This window comes from Callorhinchus milii, unplaced genomic scaffold, assembly GCF_018977255.1.
Source record: "Callorhinchus milii isolate IMCB2004 unplaced genomic scaffold, IMCB_Cmil_1.0 Scaffold6, whole genome shotgun sequence".
Classification (NCBI taxonomy): Eukaryota; Metazoa; Chordata; class Chondrichthyes; order Chimaeriformes; family Callorhinchidae; genus Callorhinchus; species Callorhinchus milii.
Genome location: NW_024704747.1, coordinates 5687227 through 5713368, shown reverse-complemented (window position 1 = coordinate 5713368; position 26142 = coordinate 5687227). Strand labels below are relative to the sequence as shown.

At 43.2% G+C, this 26142-nt stretch overlaps 1 protein-coding gene across 7 annotated transcripts in view; it reads right to left on the bottom strand.

Moving 5' to 3' along the window:
• Positions 1-26142, bottom strand: part of zeb2b (zinc finger E-box binding homeobox 2b) — a 122289-nt gene that overhangs the window by 13511 nt on the left and 82636 nt on the right. For 3 of the 7 annotated variants that reach the window (XM_042336082.1, XM_042336083.1, XM_042336081.1), the window contains 4 exons: positions 20817-21065; positions 9732-9803; positions 5341-5529; positions 1781-1858 (listed from right to left, as the gene is read on the bottom strand). In XM_042336082.1, coding sequence (XP_042192016.1) covers positions 1781-1858; positions 5341-5529; positions 9732-9803; positions 20817-21065 — 588 coding nt within the window. The remainder of the gene's footprint in view (positions 1-1780; positions 1859-5340; positions 5530-9731; positions 9804-20816; positions 21066-26142) is intronic. The other 4 variants (XM_042336084.1, XM_042336086.1, XM_042336085.1 and 1 more) reach the window with 4 other exon arrangements.

Sequence of the window (26142 nt, the reverse complement as noted above, 5' to 3'; positions counted from 1 at the left end):
TAATAAGAAAGTGGATAGAGCCAGAAATATCTTGTGCAGGGAAAAAACACCAACCCAGGGGAGTGGGCGTGACAGGAGTGATTTTATCATATGAAGTCAGTCGAGATAGACTGACTGAAACCCAGGTCGTTCAAATACGCTGGCAATACGCAGGAATTGATAGGGCAGAACCTGCCATGTGTGTCTCTGTGTGTTCCATCAATAAAACAGATACATTAAGAAGAAAAATAATGAATATTAAAAGATGTAATCAATACCAAGCTCATGTAATGAAAGTCAATGTTGGGCCATTAAAACACACACGTACACACAAACAAACTACGTACTGTATATTTGAAGACTGCCTTAGGATTTGCCCGAGTGTTAATAGATGTTCAGATACAGCAATCTAATGTCCGTCTGTTTGCTCCTCATCAAGCCTCAAGTACGGTCATTCATTTCTCAATATAGACTGATCCCTTCTTGAACATGAACCCCTGGCGTACTATCTCAAGTCATGTCCTGAATACAAACTTGCCGTGGTCAAGAATAAATGGTTGGGAGTTATTTGCTCTGGTTAAATTTCAGAGTAATTGCCCTCTTCACATGAACTGTGAAGACTTATTTATAGTCGCTAATGGGAGCAGATCTAAGCGGTGGGAAAGAAAGGTGATCCTGTTCCTATTTGCAACTATGAACATCTGGAATTTTGAGCTCCCTCAATAAATAAACGCCAACTTGGGTTCTGTCGCAACACGGAGCTGTTGTAATCGATTTCGCCATCCTCACTCATCTACAAATCCCTTCACGCCTTTGCACTTCCCTACCTTTCTGACCTACTTTCTCCCACTCCACTACCTGTTGCCTCCGCTCGGCTGGCTCTGGCCTCCTGCTTGTCCCTCGGCCCCTCCGCTACACCATCAGCGGCCGCACTAGGCCCTGAATTTTTGGAACTCTCTCCCCCAATCCCTCTGTCTTGCCCTCGATGTGTGTCTCTCGTGCTTTTCTAGTGTCTATTGCTCGATCCCCTCAAATAGTGCTCTCACCCTCCCAGGTTCACTGTTTGTTGGTAATTTACTTTCCCGTTTCCTCCGATCAACTTTAACTGGGCAGAAGGAAGGCAGTGACAATGGAATCCTTGCATTTGATACAGCGCCGTATTACGTCTTCGAGACGTCGCAAAGCGCTTCACAAGAATATACTGTAAAGTGAATTGACTGCATATTTTGTGGGAGAATGTATAATGTGAGAGCAGTTCAAGTGTTAATCTGCCAGGCTGGGTAGGGGGGGGCGTTGGGTGGGGTTAGTGACAGCCATGTTCTCACAAGATCGAAAAAGGCCCTTCGGCCCACTTGATCTCATCCTTCCAGAACGCCAACAATTCTGCCTTCCGATTACAGCATCAAGCTCTTTCATAAACGAGCCCCATTGCCTCTGGGGTCACAGTGGGTTCTTCCTCCTGCTTGTAAAAGTCCCCCATTTAAACCCCCGAGGCCAACAATGTCTTCAAAAATGCACAGCCACAGTCAGGCAGCTGCTCTGCGCATGAACTATCTATAGGATGTAGGGAGCTATGAAGCAGGAAAGTCAGATCAGACTGCTGTAAATGTGTAATACAGATCCGTGGGTCGATTTTAGCTGTATTGGGCTGGCAACTTAATCCCTTCCAATCCATGAACTCGCTCCAGGACAGACTTCACTAAGAAGCATGCAGTATTGTAAAGACTTCACATCACCCTGAACCCGAGGTGTGAGTGAGACAGAGGGCATAAGCAACATAAACTAGCACAAGGGACCTCACCCCAGTAACGTGTCCTCCCGAGATTTTGAGAGGGCTTTGATCTCCACTTTGACTTCCTCAGCAAACTCGTTTTGCCTGCTTATTTGAAAAAAACAGTCTAAGAGTATTGACCCATCAAACAGTATTGACTAAACCAGCGTGCGACAACAAAGAACATTTTTTGTGTTGGGGGAGGGGTGCAATTTTTTTGCTGGGGAGGGAGAGGAAAGGAGTGAAAAACAGGCAACTCCCAGGAAATTTGTATTTTGGCCTTGGAATGTAACGTAATACAGTACTGCTGTATTTCTGCAGGATGTTCTTTTAATCTAATGATGATCAGACTTGCAAAATTGCTGATCATTATGTTTACCCACTGGGGGTGGGGTCAAATCACTCTCCTGTTCTGTTCCCAATGTAATGTAGTAGCAATCTTAAAAGAAAACTTCCAACAGCTACTATTTCACTATTTATCATACCAGTTTCCTGTTGCTTCTGGAAATGCTTTATGTATCCGTGTTTTATTTCCATGGCCTTCGTGTGATTAAGAAAACCTATATGCCCGATTTGAAAATGGCGAGGGCAGCAGTCCTTAATAATAATCATAATAATGATATAACAATCCTTGCATTTGATATGGTGCCTTATTATCTCGTCTTTGAGATGTCTGAAAGCGCTTCACAGAATATACTGTAAAGTGAATTGACTGTTCATTTTTGTGGGCGAAACGTGGCAGTTAATTGCGCACAGCAGCGTCCCGCAAACAGTCATGGATTGAAGCGACTGATTTATTATTGGGATTTTTTTGGAAGGAATTATTACCCCCGGAAAAGCGATCCGCCAATCGACTAACAACCGGGTTCCTGCTTACTGCTAGGTAAACAGAGGTATGTGGAGTAAGGAAACTTGCCCAATGTTTCACCCTGAATTAGAACTATACCATTGAGGAATAAAATCAGGAGGCAGTTTTTCACCTAAAGGATAGTGGAAATTTGGAACTCTCTCCCCCAAAAGGCTGTGGATGCTGGATCCATTCCAATTTTCAAGACTGGGGTGGATAGATATTTGTTAGGTCAGGGTTATCAAGGGATACAGGGTAAGGGCAGGTAACTGGACTTCAGGTACAGATCAGCCAGCATCTTATAAAATGGCGGAACTGGCTCAAGTGGCTGAATAGTCTTCTGTTCCTATGTATCTATGAGAGACGGAAATGAGGAGATGACAGTAGGCCAGGCCGAAGAGGTGGGTTTCAATAAATAAGTAAAGTCTCTTGAAAAGTTATTTGTGTTTTGCAACATGGCTTCTCTGGTTGGCACACACTCGTCAGTGGATTGGAAAAAAGCAACAGGATTCAGCAACAGCGACTCAGGTCGACAAGTCAGGAATGGTATAGATTGTCCCTCTTTCAGGGCCTCAGAAATAGATCACGGGAACCCTGTAGCTAAACTCCGTAGCCCCGTCACACTAGTTCTAGCCAGGCTCCACTGGCTTCCTATCACCGAACGGATTGATTTCAAGATCCTCACACTTGTCTTCAAATCCCTTCATGCCGTGGCATCTCCCTACCTTTCCGACCTGCTAACTCCCCAACCCACTACCCACCGCCTCCGCTCGACTGACTCCGGCCTCCTGCATGTCGCTCGTGCCCTCCATTGCACCATTGGTGGCTGCCCTTTCAGCCACTACACCCAGAAACTGTGGAACAATTTTCCTCTATCCTTTGCCTTGCCCCCTACTTCACCATTTGCAGATTGAACCTGAAGACCTTCCACTTCGACCGTGCCTACGGGCATCTCCACCCTCCACACCGGCTCGGTGTCATGCTCCGCCACTGTCAAGCTCTCTGGGACAGCTACCCTGTATGCGGGGCGCTGTATAAATGCAAGTTATTGTTGTTGTTGTAACTGGGCTGTGACGTTCTACCGGCTACTGGCAGGAATTTGTCGTTAGCAAAGTCTCAATTGCTATTTAGTGAGTCACATTGCGAACTTCCAGTGATTCAAGCTTGCAGTGAGCCAAATGTATCTCCGCAAACCTCTCTATCACATCTAACAAGTGATTCAATTAAATTTAGCTCCATGAGTGCACCATTCCCCCCAATCCCCCCACAACCTTCCTCCCTGTTCTGATAGGGCTGCAATTTTCCAATGCACAAATTTATAGACTCGCTAGAGTACCTAGTTACGTTCCGTGTACAGCAAACACACTCAAATTCATTTATACATTCATTTATGAGACGGATTATTTCCAATAATGCAGGTTGACATCCCTCCTCACTTATATATGATATTCTGAGAAAAAAGAGGTATTAACTTATATCAATAAAAGAAGGTGGGTACACCACAGTACTAAAAGACATTTATTTTAAATGGGCGTTTTATATTTTCGGTAGCCAGACTGTTTAGTTAGACGTAAGTGCTGTATGACATTTATGTTGGGAGAGACTGAAACTGCAGTGAGTGCATAAGAGGGTCTTAAAGGCGCAAACCAATTTAGACATGATTAACATTGGTTCACAATTATAAAGGTGAGAAGTGAGAGGAGGAATAGGTATGAATAATCTTAAGTGTTAAGTAGGCGCTGTGTGTACAGAAAACAAAGCTGTACAAGTGGGTGTGGAGAGCGATGACTGTTTAAAATGGGTTACGCTGCTTATGTTGCATATCAGTGATAGAATTCATGAAGTGATTTTACCCCCAACTTGGACGTCCCACGTTTAGTTCATTTGACCTCTGCCTTGAGCTTTGGAAAAAGGTATTTCCAGTCACTAGTTGTGTCCCACTAACCAAATAGACGAGTGAGCCAGTGCCAATGAGCCTGATTGTCTCCTCTCCCTCCATTAAGAATGGTGCTACCGGTCTGCCTCCGGCCTACTTGCAATGTGATCAACTTTGATACCAGTAGCTGCAAAAAATCGTCCTGCCTGCTTTCATTGAAATGTTTTGCACATAACGTGGACTTGCACCTACATAGCTTAGAAAGGCCCATCCTTTATTCATCATTAAGATCGAATGCGGGTGGTATATCAAACGTGCATATCAATATTGTATTATTATATATATATCAAACGTATATATCAATATTATATTATTATTGTATATATCAAACGTTGTCCCCAGAGGAAAAAAAATGTCAATTCTATTCTTTTTTTTAAAAAAGAGAAAAATTCCCTCGTACAGGCTTCAGCACCTTTTGAAACTGCTTTAAATGGGCTGACACTTAAGTGGAGTAGAACTGTAATAAAGTAAACAGTAATAAAGCACTTCTATACTGCCCGTACTTTGTGGGCGATCTAAACAGTGAGGGCTCACAGTATAAACAAATGATAAAGTAAAAGAGTTTTTCAGAGCAAATGTGAGGCACCAAAACACGTCGCCGTGAAAAAATTAAGTGCTTAAAATGACTCATTTGACAGCCCATGGGCAACGCGTTTCAAATGTTATATCTGATAGCAGGCCTCTGACAGCTGTAACAAAACTCCCCCAAGTTTAAAAGGTAAACACTGAGGCATGCGATGAATTCACGATGCAGCAGCTGCAAATGTCAGGCTGATGGCTAATGGGTGTGGGAGAGGAGAGGCTCACCATTGTCCTCTTGTCCGTTGGCCTCTGGTGTTCCATGCCTTGACAGTTCCTCTGGAGCCTCTGGGTAGATGATGGCTGTGTCACTGCGTCGCAGGTACTCGGCGATGCTGACCGCATGGCTGTCTCCATCCTCCAGCTTCCTCTTGGCAAAATACTCCTCCAGATCTGACGTGCAATCTACAGTCTTTCCTGAAACAACACATTTGAGAGCAGAAGAATGTCAGGGAGATGTCAAGTTACCAGGAGCCCAATCTTTCCTTTCTACCCCACCCCCACCCCGCTCCCCCCACTCCCACTCTGGCCGCAAGGCTGATTGAGTGACTCTCATCTCTCAGGTCACATTGCACAGCTTCGAAGGACTGCAATTTTACTCGGAATTTTGCTTCCCCATACTGTTTAGCTCTTATGGGAACTCTATAACTGTTAGGTGGAGATAGCTGAAATAATCACAAACAAAGCAAATAAAACCACAGCCTTCATTAGCCAGGAAATGACAGGCCCTCATTGGTACATGCTGATTACAAGCCTAAACTGCCTGACTTGTTGGCATGCCAAGTTTTACTTCTGTTTTCCTCGGCCTTGTTATCTTTCAGGGTTTTTCCTTAAATTATTTTTTTTTCTCTCTTGCCGACGTTTCAAACTTTCACAGGAAGCCGAGGTACTATTTAGAGCGGAAAAAAAAACGCAACACTCGCCACGAGAGAAACTTGTTCCTTTTCAGTAAAAACTTGACCACCTGTGACATCGCCGTACTCGCAAATGGGGGAATCTCTCTTCGTTCTGTTAAGCGCCAACTTTGGTGCGCCAACCCGCTGCACTGTGGAGTGCCACAGGCAGACTTTTGGGCTGGCGATTCCATCGCAAAGATGCGTGACCGGTTTATCACGGGAGTTTGCCGAGTGGAGGCCAGGCGCTTGCACACAGGAAAAGAGTCCAGACGAGTGGGCAAACTATCCTGATACTACTTCTGAAGCATCTTCTAATGATTACAGCCCAGACACAGCTTGGAAAACACTCAGAAGATACTGCCCTCATGACTCATTCTGGTGAAATAGCACATGGGCCAGAAGTATGGGAAAGGAGAGAAGGTTGAGAAAATAGTCTGGAGGTGAAGAGTGCTCCAGCAATTGTTCCTTTCAAAGGAACAGAAGTAGGCCATTCAGCCCATTCTATTGGATCATGGCTGATCTGTACCTCACCTCCAATTGCTCGCTTTGCCCCATATCCCTTGATACCATTACCATTTCGCCCACAAAACAAAGTCACTACACTTCGCAGTATATCCTGTGAAGCACTTTGAGACGACTCGAAAACGTGATAATAATAATAATGGTGAAAGGCGTTACACCAGATGTAAGGATTTTTTTTGTTATTTTTGTAGAAAAGTAATCTATTAAGCTCATACTCTGCTTACACAATACAACTTACATTTATATATAGTGCCTTTCACATTGGGAAGACATTTCACCCACAAAATAATAATATAATAAATATAATAATCCTTGCATTTGATATAGCGCTTTTCACGTCTTCCAGACGTCTCAAAGCGTTTCACAGAATAGACTGTAAAGTGAATTGACTGTATATTTGTGGGCGAAATGCAGCAGCCAATTGTCGCACAAACAGTTGTGGATTGAAATGATCAATTTATTATTGTTTTTTTTGAGGGATTATTATCAGGCGTGTGGAGCAAGTAAACTTGCCCAAGGTTTCACCCTGCCAGGAATCGAACCCAGGTCTCTCGCTTGCAAAGCGAGTGCTCTAACCACTGAGCTACAGGACTCCTATAAGGCGCTATATTAAATGCAAGGATTATTATTATTACCTAACAAAAATCTGTCCATCACAGTCTTGAAAATTTGAATGGATCCAGCATCCACAGCCTTTTGGGGGAGGAGAGTTCCAAACAGTGGTCTCATATCAACTTTCCTCACAAATGAAGATTCCCCATGTTGACAAAGTTTCAGAGGGTATAAGGGAAGTGTGTCTAAGGTTGCTCAACATTCGGGGCTACCAGTAACTGTGTCCTCAAGGTGCCCATCAGCATTTTCTGTTCTCGGTCAACACAGCCGACCACTTTCCTTCCCCATAACCGTACTCGCAAGAGAAGTGATTGCACAACACTGGCATTTTGATGTGATTGCTGCATTTTATGCTCCGTGGTGTTTTGCAAAGGCAGAAGTAGTTCTCAGTTACTGCTGCTTCTAATATGCTCCACCGTATTGAGGAGCTGAATCTCCGTAACGCGAAGCAAAATTGGAAGATCTTGGGTTCTGAATGAAAACCATCGTAGAAGTGCATCGTAAACACCCATCGTAGAAGTCACTTCGCGGAAGTCTGACTAGAATTTCAGCCCCTGATCAACAGATGAATCACGCCTGAAAACGGTTCAGAACACAACTAGACCATGACCTCAATGAGGTTGAACTGATATTCTCATTCATTTTCTTTTTGGTCAGCTGGGTGTCTGACACACGCCGAAACCCATCACCATGCTTGGAAGGGTATCCAAACCAAACTGAGAATTCCACGCATCTCCCCCGTACACGTGGAAATCCCAGAGATAAGATTGTTGGAATGGAATGGGCACTCTCTCGCCCATTCCAGGAGCAGGAGCTGAAAGGGAGAATTCACTGCCCTCAGTGACATTCTCATAAGAAATGATACACAGCTATGCAGTTTGCCCCTCTCATTAACAACTCTGCCTTCCTAAAGCCCCCATTATTTCTATCTACCACACACCCCACCACCACCTGCCCCCAAAATAAAAGATAGATTGCAAACCAGAACAGGAATCTTTGGATGACTTTTCTGTCTCCACTGGCTCCAGTTGAAATTAGCCAACTCAGCACTGACTCAGGGCAAGGATCAAACCTATGTCTTTCTGGGCTTTATATCTCATTCCTACATTAGGAGTCCCTGTGCTATCCATTGGGGGGAAAAAAAGGTTGTGCTGTTCAACTTGCAACCAAATCAACCATTGCAAAGAAAAAAAATACTTCCAACAAATTTCACCCTTTGAACAAAAATCACCATTTTCAGAAAGATTAACTCTTAACTACCTGATGTGTCAGGGAAAAGCCTAAAAAAAATGACAAAAACTCAAAGCAAATAATTCATTTAAAAATAAAAACGACCGGTGCAACATAAACGATTTTATTTACGTGGTAGAAAGAGAACGTGATTTCACTGAAGATATGAGGAAATGTACCATTTTATGGAGGCTGGGGTGGGGAGGCAGACAAATGAGAGACAGAAAGCCTGGTGTAAATAGATTCCCTCCCCCCCAACCCCCCCCCCGAAACAAAGAATACGTGACTTTGATGTTCTTGCAAAATCTAAGACAGCTTAGCTGGTTGCTTCTGTTTATTTTAAAACCTGTGACCAGTTTTTACAAGATTAGCAAAATATGTCATCAAGTGACCCGAGGTACTTGTAAAGTTCCCTCCTGACTTTAAACATAGGCTGGAACATACGTTTCTGTGGTTCTGCGCTGGAGCTTTGATTTGCATTCTGGAAAACACCTCGATGCAGCGTTACACACACAAACAAATAGAGTTGAGCGAGAGAGAGAGAGAAACCAGCCCCTTCTGCTGCCACCTGCACAAAGAGGTGCTTTAAATGTACTGTATACAGCTGTGGTCGGGGCTCTGACGGAAGGTTCGACTCAGGAGGGAAGATTCTCGGAATGCCCACAAGTGTGCTTCTTTCTGCAGGTGCTGTTGTCAGCCCTGTCTACAATCACCAGGCGCGGGTCTCGGCTCGGAGAGTTCTGAACAGCCCAGGCTGAGGTTAAAACAAACCTCGGCTCCGTAACTCTCTTGCTTTCTCCCTCAATTTAATGGTGTTTACATGAAGGATAAACCAATTTGGACTGCGAAAGAGTTGAGACACACAAACATTCGTACATCTGCCTCTTTCACGCCACACACAAGGAACTAACCCATTCTCACTTAGCTAAGAATTGAGAGAGAGAGTGAGTGAGTGAAAGAGAGAGAGGCTAAAAAATAACCAAGAATAGGAGTTGGTTTGATGGGAAATGCTCAAGGTTTGTACTTTTAGTCCGTGGTAAACCTGATCAAAGTTTCTGATCATTGTCTCAGTCATAGCAGAACATTTTATTCATTACCATCATAATAATAATCCTTGCACTTAATATAGCACCTTCTCACGTCGTTGAGACGTTTCAAAGCGTTTCACAGAATATATTGTAAAGTGGATTGATTGTGTATTTTTGTGGGCGAAACATGGCAACCAATCATTCTCAGATAACATATGCCTTTCAGCTCCAGTGTTGGGGTATAAAGCTGGGCTTCAGTATAGAAACCATATTCATTTGGTGAAGCACCTTTAGCTGAGTGTACTTGAGAAGCGTCTGATGTTACCCTCACCTGTTGCGTTACCCCCACCAGGCTGAAGTGTGGCTTCAGGCGCCATAGTGTCATAGTCTTCCTTCATTTCATCTGCAAAGAAAGAGGAGGGGAACATGAAGAAGGCTCAGTATTTATGGTGTTATGATTTTGCACCCTGTTGGCTGCAGGGAAAAAACAAGGAATTCTTTTAAGGTAAACGTCAGGAAGGATTGTTTCAGGCGCTGTATCAAATGCAAGAATTATTATTATCATTAAGGGAGGTAAGAACAACTGGGAGGGTTTGGGGCGGTAGAAAGAGGAGGGCAACAAAGAAAAGAATATGTCAGTGCTTCAGTGAGGTGTCAGCAAGAGTTGGGCCTTTTGCAATACACCCTTGGTCTCAACACGAAACTGAGCGAAGGTATTTCTGAGAAGGAGAGACACGTTATAAATATAGCCGCAGTATTGTGCTGAGCTATCGTTCATCTCATGTGACTTTGAATAGAAGAGAGTCACAAGCATTGTATGTTTTTGCATCTGAGGGCATTCAACCCAGCTGAAGAGGGAGGGTGTGTGTGTGTTCATGGGAGGGAGTGAGTGTGTGTGTGTGTGCATGGGAGGGAATGTGTGTGTGCAAGGGAGGGAGTGTGAGTGTGCATGGGAGGGAGTGTGAGTGTGCATGGGAGGGAGTGTGAGTGTGCATGGGAGGGAGTGTGAGTGTGCATGGGAGGGAGAGAGTGTGTGTGGAAGGGAGGGGGAGGGAAAGTACATCATTTTTGCATAATACCAGTAATTCTCAAGATCTCTGCCTCACTTCCTTCCTCAATGCCATTTTTAGGTAAAGGGTGAAGCTATGAAGCCGTGCACTATCTTGTTGGCTTCCCAAACTTCGTAAATAGGAAGTGTTTACAGATCTCTCTCTCTCTCGTTAACCTTTGCTGCCACCCTTGCGTAGACTGAATGGCACCTTTCGCTTTAAAAAAAACTCCCAACAAGCGAGAGGCCTTGCGTAAACAAGTAAACAAGAGATTCAAAACAGAAAATCGTGCCGATGGACTGAAGGGAACCATGGCTTTTTGGGTTCATCACCAGGGAGATAGCTGGTTGAGAGCGAGTGTGTGAGATAAGAGTGAAAGAGAATAAAGAAAATAGAAGCATATAACCTTTTCTTTCGTATAACCTTCATGTTCAAGTTGAAAATAATAAATGTGGTGCACTGAACAACAACACTGCCAATAATAGAAAGACCTCTTTGTCTGGGGGAATCCCAAACTATTCGTTACAATATAAAGTTTTTATTCCTCACAGACTTCATAGACTGAAACACCGTAACAAAACGATCAATTATACTTTTTTATGGTGAGGAAGTTGGGGGAAGAGGGTTTCGATGAAAAGAATACACTTTGTTGCTGTGATTTTCTGCAATCAAAGAGATGTGGTCTGCTTAAGGGGGGAGTGGGGGGAATGTGGTGGACTTTGGTCCAATTTATAAAACAATTGAAGGCTGTTATTGTCTCTCACGCTTGGATGAAATTTTACAGAAGGACCAGCAGACGAGAAGGACTGAACAAGCAAAAGAAGTACACACACACACTTGCAGGTGATTTATTTGAGGGTCTGTCAGTGATAATGATGTCATGTTTTCCAGCACAGTATGTCCACCCATTGTAGGATAAAAGAGTGTCAAGGACAATTCAAAACACAAAACTTTTATTGTGCTGTAACCGGAAGGAACAGCAAGGAACTCGAACAGGTCAACTATGCTCTTCAGTCGAGAACCCATTTCCTGCTAACAAAGTATCGCAGCGCAGGAGAGGGGAAAATAAAAGAGACGTTTCAATTCTTCAACAGAGTGCGAGCCTGGCTCAATGCCGGGTCCCAGCAAAGCAATGAGGATAGAACAGGCTGGATGTAAATTGGCCAGCAATGAAGCAGAGAAAGATCATAGGGCGGCTATGTAGTGTGGGGGCCCTGTGCCCCGTTAGCGGTAAACAATGACCTATCATAAAGATCAACACGTATGTGTGCAGTGGTGAGTGGTTGAGGCGGGGAGGGTGGAGAGTGGGGTGGGGGGCGCGGGGGTGAATGAAATGCAAGTATGTGGCGTCCTATCAACAGAGCGAATATGCGTATGCGGGGAGGAGGCTGACTTTTGGAGTGTTCAATGTACCAGGCTCCTCCAGCCAGCCCTGGGATGAAAAGGAGTTCGACAGTAAATTGAACGAATCGTCAAGTAGACTTTATTGTGCGCCGTGGTTGGCACCGTGCTTTACCGCTTTTGGTTTTTGTCACGTTTAAAGGAACGCTCGTTCGGATGAAGGCTTACAGAAAGGGGCTTCCCCACCAGGATTTCTGGGAGAAAAGATTCCAAATGAGTTGAAAGAAAACGTTTTAAGTCTCAAGACCTGGGACCCACGATTGGGACTACTGTCTTATAGCCGTTTTCAATGCTGGACATGGAAATGCAAACTTTTCCGCTCTTAGCCTCAACCTCAGAATAGAGCAATGGGGGGGGGGGATTTAAAGTTTATTTAGCAATAAATAATAATGATAATTATTGCATTTGATATAACAGCGTTTATGTCAGCAGGGCGCCTCAAAGCTTATCACAAGATTTATTGCAAAGTGCGTTGACTACGTATCTTGCAGGCGTATTTGAGAGAAAAGTACAATTTTTTTTGTATAGTTGCTACATAACAGAGGGAGAATGTTTCCCATGGCATCTCAAGGATACAGGCATTCCAAGGGCATTAACCCGCAGTACTTGTTCCAAATATTCCTTTCAGCAAAAAGAAAACGATTTAAAACTGAGTAAGACTCGATCATTTAAAGAAAAATACAATTTCTTTCATCGCTTCAACTTGCGAGTTGCAGTGAATGAGGGGCCCCACCAGATTATTGCTTCGTGAAGACCCATCCATTGCTGATGACTTTGTTGGGGCTAAACAGATCAGTAATCATCATCGACTTTGCGTGCTTTGTAACATGGGGATGATGAAATATCAACCCCTTCCTTCCCCCTTCTCCTCCCAATACCCTTCCCCACATATAATACTCTGCTCTTCGATCATCTTTAACCTTGTTTAGCCGAGGATGCTTCCAGCAGACCAGTAATTGTTCAGTGCAAGACCGTTCGTTTTCCCCCACTGACAGTTGCTTGAGCCTCTAATGAGTCCCAGTGCCTCAAATGCCCGACCCGACTGACTTGCGGCTGATCACGCTCTGTTTTGTTTGCCCTCACTTGGGGCACACCAAGGCATCCTCACTCACTCCCCTCTCCATGCTGGAGATGGGTTCAGTTCATTCCCGGACCAATTTTGTACTGCAAATTCAGCAAGCTCACACTGGCCAATGAAAATTGGGTTCCTTGAGACTCCAGTGGCCAGTAATTCCATCTGGCCTGAACCTATTGGCCCAAAACAAAACGTAAGACTGTGCAGAACCCTGGAAAATTCTTAACTCTACTCTTAATTTGGAATCCGGTTCCTCTTGAGAACTGCGGAAAACCAGCCTCAAGATGGAAGACTGAATTTGGGAACGTTCCACAATTCTGCGCAATCTTTTGTTTTGACGACAAAATGGTCTTAGAGGCAATGATGAGGTGATATTGTGCGCCTCTGGTCCACTCCAAGTTGTAAAGAAAAGGCATTTGTGCTCGGAATTGCAGGAAAAGCAGGTCAACATTCCACTCGCACTTAACTGAAGGAGTTTGCACTTCCCCTCCCTGGCCTGGACCTTTGCCTAACGTTTATCATCAACCCAGGATGTCTCGGACACTGTTCAAGCTGCTGCCGTCAACTGTTCAAAAGACGCCTTTGGGCCAGGAAAAGGGTTAAAGCAGAGTAGTGCCAGAGACCAACAATTCCCTGATGACCGACCGTTTTATCTGCAATGTAGCCTTGACAGCTTGGCTGTGGGTGTTGCTTAACCTTTCACTGGCCCATTGTATTTAGTAAAAATCTGGATTGCTGCCCAGCCATAGTGTGGCTGGTATGTATTTCAGTGGCATACCTTCACGTGTGTAGGTGTAGACTGCATGTGGATTGTCCACATGTGAGGCTCCAGTCTATCATTGCTTTAGTGCCAATTCTAAATGCCTCGCTCAGTGTTCCAGATCACACTGCTTTCTACCTCACTTCAGGCCCTTACATTTATCATGCAGCTTCCTGACCACTCTGAAGTCACCATTGGCTGGCCTTCAGCCTCTCTTCCCCTCCAAAACTCCATCCTACAGTCCCTCCGCCTCGCCCCCTCCCTTGCCTCCTTCAAGACCCGTCTCAAGACCCTCCTCTTCGACCGTGCCTTCAGTCACCCTCTTCCCCCCGCCTTCCACCCCTCCTTATCCCAACCACCAGCTTGGGTGCGGATCCCTGACTGTCCAGCACCTTGGGACGTCCTCCTAGCGTTAGACGCGCTACACAAATGTAATTTGATGTTGCTGTTAGCACTTACTGGTGAGATGTGGTCTATACACAATGCTCAAATCGAGTCACAGTTCATCTCTCTCTCTATATTGCAGTACAATGCCACGCATCCACTTATCTGTACCGATATGGAAGTCAACTATATAATTGGACGTGTGTACTTACGAGGTTACGAGGTTCACAATTTACCCCACGCTGCCCTGCTGCGAAATGGCAGTGCAAACATAAGTGAATAATTTAGCGACTGGAAAGAGTCAGAGAATGAGATAACGAAAGAGAAAGTCAAAGATAGAGTGAGAAAGTTAGAGAAAGAGTGAGGTGGAAACTTCAGAGAGAAAAAGACTCAGAGTGAGAGAGAGTGAGAATGAAAGAAAGCGTCGGAGAGGGAGAGAGGCAGCACAGTGTGATACTACAATGACAATATATCTCCCGATGAAAGAATATTTGGGTTACCCCTGTAGCCAACTTGTATTTTGCGTGATGACCAATTATTCACACTGTTTGCTTAACCACAATGAGGCCAGTTCCAATCAGTGCAAATAATCAGCTCTCCACTTGCAATTTTTGGTTTTATAATTTTATGGCGGGCCAACAATTAATCAGGTGTCAGTTTGTCTCAGTTGGAGGAATTCTGGTTTTCGGTCAGAAATTTGGAAACTCGTAAGTTTCATGTCAGGGCGTGAGCTCATCGTCTAGGCTGAAACTCCAATGCAGTACTTGAGGTTTGCTACATTGTCAGAGGTGCTGTCTTTCAGATAAGACATTAAACCAAGGTCCCACCTGCCTGATCAGGTTGATGTAAAAGACCACCATTACACCATTCATAAAGAGAAGGGGGTTTTCCCCCTCTGTTTTGGCCAACAATCCACCAGATAAATAAATTGATCATTCACTGACCGTGTAGCCATTTGTGAGTCCTTGCCGTAAACAAGTTGGCTGCCAAATGCACAATCACTACACTAAAAAAATGAATGTGGTCGCTCAATCCACGTCTGTTTGTGGGACACTGCTGTGCGCAATTGGTTGCCGCGTTTCGCCCACAAAACATAAAGTCACTACACTTTACAGTATATCCTGTGAAGCGCTTTGAGACGTCTCGAATGAAATGCAAGGATTATTATTATTACTTGACAGTAATTACCTGTAAAGCGCATCAAGATGTTTCAATGCTATAGGTACAATATCAAGCACAACTATAATCTGCACACCCATGAGACTCTTGTAACTTCTGCCTCACAGATGAAGATCTTTTTGTAAAAAGTTTGGAGAGATGAAATCAAACCGGGGGCATTCTTTCATCAAAATTATCCCAGCCAACATCAAGCATTTGGCCAACTGACAACAACAAATTACATTTGTATAGCACCTTTCACGTCGGGAGGACAATATGTAACCTGGAACTTCGCACCCCCCTTCGGGCTTTTGTAATGCACTGGCTGAAGTGACAAAAAGTATGAGCGGTGCAAGTAATAAGTGCAGAAATAGAATGTTTCTTCAGAGCTGACTGGGGCCACTGAGTCTGAAAGCCTGAACGCCAGCTACACCCTCTGTGAGCAACGAGTTTTTAAAGTAAAGTTAACTTTTAAAAATCTTTCCAATTCCCCTCTCAAGTCTTGGGATTCTCTTGTGCACCTCCAAGATGTTGCCTACAATGGACTTGGCAACCGCCAGACAGCGGGTGCCTGACCCCTACTTTTGGAGATACCATTTGCTGATTAGCAAACAGGATGCTGGGCTATATTGCTAAATGAGATCAGTATAGATCCCCAGACATCATTCTCGGGCTGTGCAGTGCTATGGTCGGACTGCACCTTGAATACTGCATACAGTTCTGGTCACAGCGGCACAAGCGGGCTGTCTAGCTCCAAGACGAGACGCAGAGAAGAGCAATCAACCAGGATCATCCCCACTGTTAGAGGAATGAGCTTTGAGCAATGACTAGAAAAGCTAGAATTGTTCACACTTGAAAGAAGATGATTCAGAGGGGACCTCGTAGAGGTGGATAGAATCTTAAAGGGGATCGAAAAAGTAAACCCCGATCAATACTTCAAGTGGTATCATGACAGAAGAACAAAAGAACACAGGTTTAGAGTTGTCAAGAGTCAATTTCAGGCAGAGACTAGGAAGTTTTTCTTTACATAGAGGGCAGTCAGTGACTGTAACAGGTTGCCAGGAAAGGTGGTGGAGGCCAGGGCATAATAATCATTTAAAACGCAGCTTGATGCAGTGATGTGGGGAACGTAGGATGACATTGGATGTAGCTGAAGAGCTTTCTTCATCCAGCCCAATCTTGGGATTTGGGGATTTTGTGAGTGTGCAAGGTAGGGCAGGGTCCTTCGGGACTGAGGGAAATTAATTATGCTTACAACCCTTTCTATAGTCGTTGCCACCAGACATTGTTAGCAAAGTGCACCGTTGTCTTGGGTTACGTTTAATATTGCCGTAGCCTACACCATCAGCAACGATAAAGTGAGTATCATCGTGTACAGTGCTGTCGGTGTCAGTATGGCTGAGGCTGTCTCAATGAATCCTTTCACCACAGCTGGTCCACACAGTGTGGCAGTGATTATTCTTACCCCTAGCACCATCATAGTGAACACTTTCTGCAATGCTGTAGTGAACCTAGTCATCAGTCTCTTTTCCTGTGGCACCCACATTTTGACCTCTGTAAAGGTACGAAACTAGTACCCTTGAATGTGACTTAGTTTGAAAATGATTGCCTGGTGACTCTTGGGATTATTTCGTACTTTCGGTCATCGTTGAACACGTGTTAAAGCTGGTTGCTTACCCAAATGGGTTCAGCTTGATTCTCAGCATTCTTTCCTCCCTCACATCCGGTCTCACCAAGATTGCTTTTCTGTATCTTTGTCATATTTCCCTCCTCCATCCCTATTTCATCCCTAATGCTGGCTTTGTCACCTCCAGAATCAAATGTCTCAAATGCTCTTTTCACTGGCCTCCCAACCCTGGCATCCAAAAGCAACAACGTATTCATAATAATATTATTACTATTATTTATTATAATGCCACCACCTGCATTCTTATCCACGTGAAAGTTTGCATGTTATTCACCCCTGTCCCCACCAGGCTCCTTATCTCCCGCACTCGTCAACAAATCCCTTGGTTTCTGCTCACCACTCAGCTCAACGTACATGGGCCTGCTTTGCGTCTCCTCTCCTCTGCCCCATCATCAGAGGCCGAGCCTTTAGCCACTAAGCCCCTACCTTCTGAAACTCCCTCCCTCAACCCCACCACCTCAGCCTCTCTCAAAAGACACCCTAAACCCACAGCCCCCTTTCTCCTCTCACCCATCTTGGTGTCTAGCATCATCTCTAATAAGCACTCTAAGATATTATTCTTTGTGAAGGGTACTATGTAAACCAAGTTGTTCTTTATTATTTTTGTTGTAATATTGTATTTTCTCAGCATTTCAGAGCCTGCAAAATTTAACAAATTCTTAAATGCAGTCTTTCCGTTGCATAATTTTTTTTAAAAAAAGTGCTACAACAGAAGACTTGAATGTCGTGGCTGAATTCAACAATTTGCCAAATCCCAGCACACTCTGAAATAACAAGAAAGGACAGAAAATCTCGACCCAGGTGTAATTTCTACCCCATGATGAGCACATCCGAAAATTCGGTAACTATCACCCAGCGGAAAGCCTAGCGTGTCGTTTGTAGAGGCAGCGACGTGTGAAGGGGTTCACACAGATGCATAAGCTGTATAGGGGATTTATCTAGATCATCTGAACATTTGCTGAGTCTTACTGCCTGGAAATACCCCCACCATATTCAACATGCTTTTCTGCACGACATACATGTGCAGAAAAGGGTTGAACCATTTCACACTAGTGAAGCTCAGTGCTAAATGTACCAATAAACAGAGACCCAAGACTATATCCTGCAACCCATAGTCTCCTACCTCACTCGAAGCTTCAACTGCCAGGCGGGAACTTTTAACCAGTACAGTCAACATATCTTGTTATCAGCCCTTTGCATTCTCATTGCGGCTGGGAACCACTGATTTCCATCATGCAAGTAAGCAGGCTTCAGTATGAAAGATTATGTTTAAGGATGGCAGAATTGTCTGTAGGAGGTGCATTTCCTTTAACAATCAGCTTCCGCCCTAATTAAAGGTGCTTATCATTCTATTACCTATGACTCAGTTATTTCTCTATTACGGTTTAACCTTTAAATGATCAAAACTTTGTTAAGTTGTCACAAATAGAATCGTGACAACTTTTCACTGAAAAGAAATAAATGAAAAGGTGTTTTTTTTAAGTGAAAGAATGAAACTTTGTGTGGTTGTTGATTATTCAATTGCCAAAAGCAAACACATCATTCAGGGCTTTAAATCACGACATGAAATACTGCAGGAGGATCATGTTGATGAGTTAACCATTGAACAGCAGAAGCTTATATCCAGTATTGCAATCTTAAGCGTATGGCTGATTTTGCCCTGCTCTAAATAAAGTTATACGGGAAGCACAATTAAACGGGCTTTGTTAACAATTCAAGTGTCCTGCACTAGGGTATTTTACCAAATTCTGATCAAGGGAATGAAATAGGAAAATTACCTTACCAGACACCAGTTACACCAGGTATTGCAAACATAAACTGTTTGCTGATGCAAGCAAACCTACTGTTCATGAGAAATAGAGAACAAAACATTTGCTTGCGTTGGCGAACCTCAGTGTGTTTACTACAGCAGAAAAGTGCCGTGGAAGCCAAGACAGAACTATGTTTTTGGAGCAGAAGTTGGGTGTTGTCACAAGACCTGTGTCTCTATCAATAACTTTCCTACATGCAGACGATCCTCCAGGTTCACATTAGTTACGAAACTGATCTATTTTGCATTGAGACTTCAGTGGAGTTTGTGAGTCAGATTCTGCTGCAATCCTGGGTAGTAAATGTCTGATGAAACAGATTTGTTTGGCATCAAACAAAATGCAGTGATGTGGGGGAATTAATTCTGCTGCAGTCATCTCTCCTCCAGCTGCCCTGATACTGCAACGTGCACTCAAACAGCTAAACAAAGGGAGTTTCTCCCGGTGTTCTGGCCAACAATCCCTCCAGATAAAATTGATCAGTCACTTCACGGCTGTTTGTGGGACATTGTTGTGTGCAAATTGGCTGCCAGGTTCGCCTACAAAATACACAGTTGCTACACTTCACAGTAAATCCTGGGACATCCTCCAAAAGTGAAAGATGCTACATCATAGTGCAAGGATTAATTGTATTATTATTAGCTGTGAATATCAATCGTAATCTAATACCCGGAAATCATCTATTTGAGCTCAAGAGCCAGCTGGCACTGAGGCTACGCACATACACAATGAATGGAGTCCACACAACACCCAGAACGCCACTTATCAATATTAAACTGCGTCTGCCACCTATCTGCCCATTCTGCTGATCAGTCTTATGTACACCAGTACAAATGAAGCAATCACTTCTCAGTATGAGGGCAGGGATGGAACATATATTTCGGAAGTTACAGCAATGGTGAGGTTCCCTCTCCAAGTGACTGGCTTTGGTTTCTTTGTCAAATCTGCACTTACAGAGTAAGCTTTTTTGCTGCAATGAATCGTAAAACTCGCAGCAAATTGTCACACACAAAAAAAAATCTTGATGAGACATCGTAGCTTCAAATGGTGCATTCAGCAGACAGATAGATACACAAATGGAGTGGACGGTGCCTTAGATTTGAAGAAAACGCTTCTAGAGTAGCGTTACCCGATATTTCGGTTTGGGCTACTCTTTTACTTGAAGTGTGATTATTAGTGTGACATTCTGTGAATGCAGAATACTTGAAGCAGACACACGTCAACAATGACCTTAACAATAAAATCACAGACATTTAACAAATGAAAGTCAATATTAAAGCTGCAGGGTCCCAGAAAGAAAGGTGGTGCTTCTAAATGCTTGGTATTAAATAAAGTATGATCCGAAAAAAATCACATTTGCAAATGCATTACATTTAAGGAGGGTTTTCTTACTCTCTTTCTCTCTCTCTCTGGAAGCTTTCTGTAAAAGAGATGGCACTGGCTTGCATTCTGCATCGCTCATTTCGGCATCTGGTATAGCCAGGAATTAGCAATGAAGAATTTTTGACATTGTTTCACTAAAACCCCAAACTCTAGTGTCAAAATAAAATAAATTATAATAATTTATAATAATAATAATCCACGACTGTTTCTGGGAGACTGCTGTACGCAATTGGCTGGAAGGTGAAATTCAGGTGGAAGGGCTTCACAATCTAGCCTGACCCTGTCTGCCCTCAAGCCAGGAATACTTTCCAGCAGGAGTCGTTAGACAGTAATCACTTCTGCCTAGCCCAGGGTGCTAAGGCTAGTTTGTAATATCCTTACTGCCTGAGACCAGTTAACTCAGATCTGGGAATCCAAACTGGAGTTGGCAAGGAATCCTACCCTCAATGTCTGCATGGTTCAACTTTACTTCCGGTCGCTAATGGAATGCTTAGTTGCCAATGGTGTTCACGGAATTACACTGGCTTTTGAAGGGACTCACAAAGGATAACCCAACGGATATTTCACATGCAACATCTGTTACACATTTCTCTTAGTACCCAGTCCATTAGATTGAATAAGGTGTGGAATATCACGGAAGACAAAACACTACTTTATTGTAATCTCTCTAGGTTGAAAACACTACAAGCAGGACTAGAAGTTAAGACTTACCATTTCCATCTATTGCCTCTCTGTTATGCCAGGTGTGTTCTGTACCGCTATCCCTCTTCTCACCTTCCTCATCCTCTCTTGGTAATACTGCTTGGCTCCCACGGGGGGAAGAATCATGATTGGCCATAGTCACCGGACTGGAATCCTTGTCCAAGGCATTGATGATACTATTTTCATCTTCCGCAATGTGGAGCTTGTCCTCATCATCTGTTTCTGAACCCGTTTCCACTACATTCTCATAGTTCAACACTGTGAGAAACAAGAGAGAAATACAAGAGGATTCAGTTTGGTAAAAATGTCCACTCTTTGCGTTAAGCCAAAAGAGCAACGATCACTTCATTGAATGAAAAGCCTAATTCTTCCAAACCCTGAAATACCAAATTCTTGAGCCCATTGGTAAAACTTATACAAGACAGCTTTAAACGACTGATCTTAACAACTAAACTAAACCGATGTAATTTGCTGTACAAATCCTGATATTGCCCCCAAAAATACACAGTCAATTCACTTTACAGTATATTCTGTGAAGCGCTTTGAGACGTCTTGAAGACGTGATAAGGCGCTATATCAAATGCAAGGATTATTATTATTATATGTGCGCACACACACACACACAGACACACGCACACTAAACCATTTCTTAAAATAGACAGTTTATAAATAAGCTCTTTGAGCTGAATTGAAGGTGGTTCCTTCTACATTAGTCTGTCTTCCCAAGTCATTCCATGTGCGCATGGTAGTACATAAATTGTCCACTTTACCAAGAGACAAGAAAGATTAGAGCAATAAATATAGGGACATTAGCTTACCTACAGACACAGACCATCAGTTACTAACGCAACACTGCCAAAAAACTTTGTAACCAAGCTCACAAGAAACTTGGGAACAGGGAGAGAGCAGAAAATAAACCCAGATCCTAATGCACTTCAAACAGTTTTCAAACTTGTTTTGATTCCTGAGCTCTCAATAAAGAAATTCTTTATTTGGTTATCAAGTGAAACCATCTCATGTGGCTCCCACCAGCTATCAGATTATACGGGAATGGGAGAAACAGAATTGTGCTCGTTTCAGGTTTAAAATCCCCCGTCTCGAGAATTCATGAAACATTGAAATCATTTCTATTTACAACTCCGCTTTTCCAAAAGGCCGTTGTATTTCCGTCTTGCACACAGTGTCTGGAATAGGGTCTTGTGTGTGAGTTTTTTTAAAAAAAAATTTAACAAGGACGATTTTTTTTTCCACATATGTTGGGCCGAGACAAAAAAGATTACACTGTGCATATCTGCTCATAATATGATCTTTGTATAATCCGCGGGTCTGCACTTGCCTTCTGAACAACTGCAGAACAGGTGCAAATTAAAATGAAAACGGCAGCAAAGTTGGGCAAACAGAAACGCTGACCTGGTTTGAATACCAATTGACGTGTGAGACAAAACCTTTTCAAGAGGTGTGACCACAAGGGTTTAGGCAAGTTCAGGCTGGGTAATGCCCTTCGAAATAAATGAATTTTTTTTTAGAAAGGGATATTGGTCTTCACTCTAGCTGTGTGGTCCAGATATACCTTGGCACAATTGACTGTGCCCTTCTTTTGCGAGAGCAGTTTAACCATTTCTTAGCAACATGCAGAAGATTCTTTATAGCACAAGGGTTCAAGGCTTCACTGGATATATTTGTCTCAGGCTACAACAAAAGGCCCGAGCCCTGGGAAGCTATCAACCCACCCCTAAAAACTGGTCTCTGGGTGCAAGAGAAATAAAGAGAGGTCTCGAAGGAGTGAATAAAATTATCTAAGGCTGGACAAGCATTAAAAGGCTTTTATTCCGTAAAACACATGCCTTTTAAGGCCTTTTGCTTGTCCGTGGCTTTCTCTTCTGAATGACACGTGAACGCTCCTATTGCAGTGTGATTCAAATATTTCAGAGAAAAGAACGATAAATGATTAATCACTGGCTACAGCGCTCACCAATATCAGCACAAGCTAAACAAGCAATGAAGTCATGTCTCAGTGTTGGGGCAGTAGTGGAACATATATCACCCTCAAAGGGCAACAATTCTTTCCCAACCTACAAGACCTAGTTGACAGTAAATATTGTTCTCTTCATAAATACAAATTTCAGCTTTACAAGGGCCTCTGTCAAGATTCTCTCCTCGAAGCAAAGGGCAGAAACTACTAAGCCTGCCCCTCGCCTCACAGTGTTCAGTAACTGCGAGCCAGCTAGCAAAATGGTGCTAAGTGTCATTGTATTCTTTTAACAAGCTTTGCCATCACCCGCATTAACACGAATCGCACCGAAATGATTATCAGCAAATCAGAATAACGACGACAGAATTGATCTGACACGAGAATTATTTGTTCATTAATCTCTACCCCTCAAACTCCAGAATATTAATCGCAACAGTTCGAGAAACTAGAAGTGGGTCTCCTCTGCCACAGAAACCTCAAAACAACCAAAGCAATTCCGCTTAGTCGACAGAAATTTTTACGCCACAACTGTAAATAACTATAAAAAGTACCAAGTTAATTTTTTTGGTATCATTTCAAAAATGAGCTGAGGTTTTAATCTCCCTATTTTATTTTTGCGTTGATAAGCATATAAAAAAAAGCTAAGCTATCTTTCCGCAATTGCTTTTGTCATGAATTATGTCATTCCTTACATGTGGTCTAGGGAAGAGTGTGGTTGGGGTAGGGGGGGTTGACACCATTTAGTCATCAGATTGCTTGTTGGCAACGGCACAAGGTATTAGTTCAGCTCTACAAAGGAGTGGGTGCGCTCAGAATTCCTCAGTTATTTTGTAAACAGTCGCAGGGAGAGAGATGTCCAATCGCTGGATTGGAATAAACAAAGCCCCCGGTATTAAGACTCTGGACAAAGCAAAATGAATTGCCGCAATGGACGTCAGACTGAAAACGCAATGATCTTACGAGGATCTGTGAGGAGAGAATTTTTCTTTGCCGTGACCCAGTTACTCTCACAACCGATCCGGCCAAGGCTAGCTAGCTAACTAGCTAGCTAACTAGCTAGCTAACTAACTAACTAGCTAGCTAGCTAGCTAGCTAGCTAACTAACTAACTAAGCGAGACGTTTCAGCAATAAACTTGCCTTTTTTCCTTCACTCTTGGGGAAACCCTTCAAAAAATGTTATACATTTTCTGTTGGCGCCAAACTGCTTTAATGCTCTTACAATACACTGTATACTCCGATAAAGAGTTTTTATCGCTGATGTCTCCCAACATCTTTGTGAAAAGCCTTTTCTTCACTATGCGTTTGGCTGAAGTGAGGGGCTGCAGGAATATTTAGTGATATTTGTTTATTTATTTATTTTTCCTGCTACAGAATTGCTCTGCGGTTGTAAATATTGACGGTAAGCTTTATAGAGTGCTACCAGAAAGGGAAAAAATATGTTCTTAAAGGAATCAAGTCTCAAACGGTATGACTCTCTCTTTTGAATTTACAGTTTTAACATCACGAAAACTCTCAAGATTAATTACCTAAACATTTCCCAGCCAACAGAACCGAAACTCATGGTTTTAGTGCGATAAAGTGGCATTTAAGTCACATCGGCGTGAAAAAAAATGTCATGATATAGTCCAGATCCACCTTGCACCTTGATCTAAAATATATTAAATCAAGTAGATAAGTGGCTCAGAATTCTACCGACTTCTAACCAGTAAGACCATTTTGCCTTAAGATTTAAGATTTAACTGAATTGGGGAGCAGTCTTCAATCAGGAAGCTGGCTTTTTTTCAGGACTGAGTTGAAACAGCTTATAACTCGACGCTGAGTTGGAAGATGTTTCCCCTCCTAATTTTGTGTTATCTTAAATTTTAAGACAAAGTGTTTCTCGCCCAGGGCGAGAGGAGGCAGAAAGATCTCTTTTTCAAAAGCTTGGAGCATGGTGCAAACTCCCGATTCCTGGAACCGACGCAGGTTTTACGTGTCTCAATCGTTCCTTCCGGCTGTTACTTGCTGACGTGTCGCATACATGAAACAGAACAAAACGAAATACTTTCTTGAAGGTTGTGCGTGCTTGTTGCTTTTGTTTTTTCATACACACACACACATAGACACACACACAAAGCGTACACTGCGATAAGATAAAATGTTACAATGAAAGAACAGACTTGCCGTGCATTTTAAGACTGCTGTGTTCTCACTAACATTCTTGTCAAGTGTACAGATTCAGACACAACCAACGAGACACCTACATCAGCTAAAATGGCTTTAGTGAGGTTATCAGAGAGAGAGAGAGAGAGAGAAGCGTCTGATTGATTCTGAAAAAGCTTCTTTGAAAAAGAGCCCATCGGGGCCTCAGAGTGATTTATTCCATTCTCAATAATGGCATTTTACATTCATCTAATATTTTTTTTTACAAGTCAGCCTGACCTGGCCCAGTTTTGCCCGCGGGCCAGAAAATTATGGGTTCAGGTTCAAACCCGTGTCAAGGATTTTGGGCTTCTGGTCTTGGCTGACACCCCAGTGTGGTGCTGGGGGAATGCTGCATTGTCGTGGTTGCTGTCCTTTGACTGAGATGTTAAACAAAAGTCCCACCTGTCTTTTCAGGTGGGCGCTAAATAAATAAATGATATTACTTGAAAAGGGAAGGAAGTTTCTCCTGGTACCCAGGCCTACAGCGAGTTATAACTGGGGGTTGCCTTTACACAAAAAGGTGTTTCAGAGAAATCATTTTCCACGTGTTTGCCAAATAAGCAACAACCTAAATCAAGGCATTTTGTTGCATCGCTTCCAATTGATTTCACCGTGACAAAAATGGCACACGGCTTCTCTCTCTGTTGGAAAACAAGAGGTTTGCCAAAAACATCCTTGTGGGGACAGTGGCCTCTTTTTAACGGCACATGGAACTCACCGAACCTCACAAGGTTTGATTTATTTGCCAAAAATGTACGGAGCATCAGGCATAAAGTAATGGGTCAAACTGAGGCAAAGCATAGCGAGTCCAGGGAGCAGAGCAGCCATCAAACCTCAGTCTCTTTGTCTTATGTCTCAGTTAAAGTGTATGTGTGTGTGGCGTAACAAAACCATGATGGATAGAGGATGTGAAATTGACAGAAATTGACTTGGCAAAGGGGCCGTTGGAGCAATTCACGTCCTTCCCCCACCTTTCCCACTTTCTTTGGAAGGTGCTAGCCACAGAGATCAATAACATTTGCATTATTAATTGCTTCCCCATTGTGTCCTTTTAACTCATGCAACCACGAGTCTAGAGATACCAGAGAGGAAGGTTTTTAGGAGTGATCGCTCGGAAACAGGGTCAGTAAATAACAAATATGAAACAATCTTTAAAACAACTAATAACGACAAGAAGT